Raw genomic sequence first — 3,929 nt, forward strand, 5'->3', positions numbered from 1 at the left:
TCATCCTTTCTGCTGCCTTCCAGCGGGAATGATTTCTTTCGCTTGGAACCGGAACCGGTGTGAAGTGGAAACCGGTTGGGCTCATCGAGCCCCTGGCAAATGGCCAATGTGAAAATGTGTTTCTGTGTGTGTGTGTGTGCGCGCTAAAGAGGAAGCAACTTCCGGTCCGATTGGGTCTCGTTTCCCGTACGTACGGTCCCATGAACGGAAAGCTTTAACGAACTTATCGGCGGGCAAATTTATCCTCATTAATATTCTCGCCCTTTTGTCCCACCCGTGGGGTAAGAATTTTTGGAAAATGGCATAAAAATTGCTCCATGTGTTTGTGTGTGTGTGCGAAAGGAAATGGGCGTCAATATGATGAGTTTACTCTCATCAGCCCGAAAAAGGCACAACGACCGGTAACGATCGGAACCACTACAACAGAGTGTCGAAACTTATTACACACGAACGTGGCACGAGACAAAGTGGAAAAAAAGCTCATTGTTCGGACTGGGTTTGCCTGTAAAATGGGAACCAATTGAGTAGACACAATCTACCACACAAACTTCATTAAATATGAACAGCCATGTTTTGCAATACTCATTTCGGTGTCAATCATACGCCCTATGTTGGCCATTTTCGATAGGTTTCTGTTTCCACTTGTTCCACGCTACAGTCTCTCAGTTTTCTGTGTTTCCACCTGCTGGAGCTCGTGTTCGTTCACAAATCGAACATATTGACAGAAAGACAAGCTTACTGGCCAAGATCAATCCCTTTTATACAATATTGCTACCCATCTGAACCACACTGCAATCATGAAGAAAAGGGCCAGGAATGATAACAAAGGAAGCAAAAGAAAGAGAGCAAAAAAACATCTCCCAGGCAAGGCAATGAATATGGGTACGATGCTATATTTTGTGCTTTATTTTCATAAGAACGAAACATTTCATACTTTCCTTTTTTTCTCCAAAAAGGATAAGAAAAGTATACGGACCAACGAGCCACCCGGTTCGTCGGGTGACATTGCAATCCGTAATGTGCAGCCGTTCGATCGATCTTTTTCATGGCGCAAGTACAATCATTTCCTCCGGTGGAAGCACAAACTGAAAAGGAATAGGAAGCAATCAAACGAGCAATATGTGTGCGTCAATCGGAAACGAGTACAACCTTTTTGGGGGACTAATGCCGGGATGCTCTTCAAACCGGCTAACTATTTCCGTCGATTCAATACCACACAGGGCATGTGGGATGAGAGATCAGTGTGTGTCCGTGGGTTAGATTAGCGATAATGGAACATGTTGGTAAAGTTTATGTTAAATTATGATTCACTAGAGACCATCCTCAAGACACAATCGCATAGGGGAGAAGAAACTTCCGATTGAATGGAACTTTGGCATTTGGAAAGGCGATGTGAAACAGTAAGTGTAATAATCAGTTGTATGTAAGTGTTGTGCTTTTCTTCGGGGAAACGTCTTTCGTTGGCTTCTGGTCGGCTTCGATTGAAAGGATGAAGGAAAATAGCAAAAAGTAAACACACTGTTCATGGCTCTCAAGGAACTCTGTTAAACGTACCCCACTAAAGCACACACAGGCGGACGAGCGGACGATTGATATTTAATGTGCCATAAGGGTGGACTGACGATTGGGGAGTTAGCTGGAGCAACTTGTAGCACTGTACCAATGGTCATCTGTTGATAGGTATCGATCGGATAAGGGGTTTAGTTGTTGCTAAACTTACTTACTGGCGATATAGAGATAATAGAAAATAGAAAACTTTATGAAAGAGGTATTGAGATTTCCTATCCCAAAATAGAACACATTACCAGATAAGCTTATGGAGTCTAATTTAAATAGGAGTGAGTTCAATTATTATTCAGTCGCTGAGAATTGAATTACAAAAATCTTACAATGACAGTACTCGTAAATTTAGTTATGAGACAAGGAATTGCTCTAATTGTTCAATTCTCCCAAATAAATTTTCATTCAAAACGCCGTAAAGTATGCAATCCTGATTGCAAAAACCTTCTTTTTGGCATTTTGTGATAGCTTATTGTAAGAGTTAAATATCAAAGCTTAAATGACATATATTTCCCAAATTGTTAAAGTCATTTTTGAAACTCAAAAATATAGACTCAATCTTGTCGATCTTTCCGACCATGTAATGCAATTTGACCATCAAACGTATGTTACTAAATTGATGGTAATGTGATAATCATAGAACTGAAACCAACAAAAAAAATCCCCTCGAACCGTTTTCGATCTCCGTCAGCTTCTTTGATGTTGTATCAAATGGTCTGCAAATGAGCGATGAAAACATGTTATTATTTTGCAGCTAACAATAGGCATGTTTATGAACGGTAAATTATGCTAATAAATCACCTCTCCACCTCATACTCATATGCACGAACACTGCACGAAATGGGATACGATCATTAAAGTTAGATAAAGCCCACCAAATGCGCTTGTGTGCACGGTAAACGTACGTGGTAATAATGTACATGACACGTCTGGAAAATTCTATAGTTTGAATATATTTTCTCCTTTTCCATCGTTTTTCTTTCTACCCATTATAATCACTGTGCGTGGCATTGTCAGGTGGTAGTAGGATCGGGGTTTTGATTTTCATTTTCGGATGTATCTGAAATCTTACTTTTCGCCATTGTTGTCTGTTGAGGCTCAAGCTCCTGTATGCGATCCCGTATCCAACCGGTATACTTGACCACATTAAGCAACCCCGTCAACGTGTTAACTCCACACTGATAGTAACCCTTCGGTGCAATGCCAAACGTTGTCATCCCACGCAGATAGAAACGATCCTTATGCTCAACGTAGAACCCGCTACCGCCGCTACCACTGCACACAGGCGTTACTGTATGAAATAGTGGTATTAAATATACTTTCTTCTCGCTCCTCTTCTCCTTGACCACTTACCAGCACAAAAGAAATCATTATATTCGAACAACTTTTCAGTGAACACTTCCATGCAGCGGCTTTGTCGTAGCACTACCGTGATGGCGCTTTGCAACACACTCGTGTAAACATTGTGTGCTCCAATGCCCCACCCTACGCTGGTACCACGTGTACCCGTAAGATCGTCTCCTCCTTGTGATTCCGTTTCCTGAACCTGTTCCGGCCAAAGACAGATCGGACGCGCTAGTGTCCCAAATGGAATTACATCCTTCAACTGCAGTAAAGCTATATCGTCACTAAAAGCAGGCGCCCGATAATCGGGATGAATGATAACAGTTTCCACACGGCACCAATGGGTATGATCCCGCTGGGTTAAATCACTAACACCATAGTGCACCGTAAGGATCTCACTCCGATAAGGTTTTACACAGTGCGCCGAAACGATCACCAGTGAGCTAGTTACGATCGTACCGCCACAAAAGTAAAGACTTTCGTTATGCTCCGTCCGATACAGCCCAACATGAAATGGCCAACCATCGGATGAATTGCGCATTCCACATTCTGCAGGATTTGTGCTCACAACCTCACACTGTGGTACGGCAGTCTGCAAAACAGTGAGACCGATCACCAGCCGTACACTAACGCTCACCATCACTGGGTGACTTTAAAAATTTATGCGAATCAAACCGGTCGGCGGCGGAAGAACCTTCGAATCAAGCAGACAAAAACAAAACGTTCCTTAACGGTGTTTTTAATTCTTTAAATTGTCTTCAGCACAACTCGGTACCAGGGGTTTTTGCGGAACACCGACACCGACATCGGGTGGATTTTCACCTTGTGATTGCTGCGGGCATGTCGCTTGCGGACGACACGTTGATAATCTAGCGCCTCAAGCACAGCAAACGAAAGCAGTCATTAAAAAGACATTACTGTTTATCGCACTTGTTTTTTTTTATTATTATTTTGGTCTTGTTGCACTGTATGTGAGCGCGCGCGTGTGTGTGTTTGAGTTAGTATCCTTCCTCTTCTTTGCAAAA

The 3,929-nt window shown here is 42.5% G+C and overlaps 1 protein-coding gene across 1 annotated transcript; it reads right to left on the reverse strand.

The window, feature by feature from the left end:
- Nucleotides 1-2,079: 2,079 nt before the first annotated feature.
- On the reverse strand, nt 2,080-3,661 carry LOC125772423 (ovochymase-2-like). Its single transcript, XM_049444126.1, has 2 exons — nt 2,899-3,661; nt 2,080-2,851 (listed from the first exon to the last, which is right to left on the reverse strand). Exons 1-2 carry the CDS (start codon nt 3,542-3,544, stop codon nt 2,574-2,576), a joined length of 924 nt encoding a protein of 307 aa, XP_049300083.1. The 5' UTR covers nt 3,545-3,661; the 3' UTR covers nt 2,080-2,573.
- Between the last annotated feature and the right edge of the window lie 268 nt (nt 3,662-3,929).

The sequence above is a fragment of the Anopheles funestus genome, chromosome 3RL (genome assembly GCF_943734845.2).
Source record: "Anopheles funestus chromosome 3RL, idAnoFuneDA-416_04, whole genome shotgun sequence".
NCBI classification, from domain to species: Eukaryota; Metazoa; Arthropoda; class Insecta; order Diptera; family Culicidae; genus Anopheles; species Anopheles funestus.

Coding starts and splice junctions, on each gene's coding strand:
- LOC125772423 (XM_049444126.1), bottom strand. CDS start 3,544: ATGGTGAGCGTTAGTGTACGGCTGGTGATCGGTCTCACTGTTTTGCAG. Junction 2,852..2,898: donor TGCTGGTAAGTGGTCAAGGA/GAAGAGGAGCGA, acceptor TATTTCATACAG/TAACGCCTGTGTGCAGTGGT.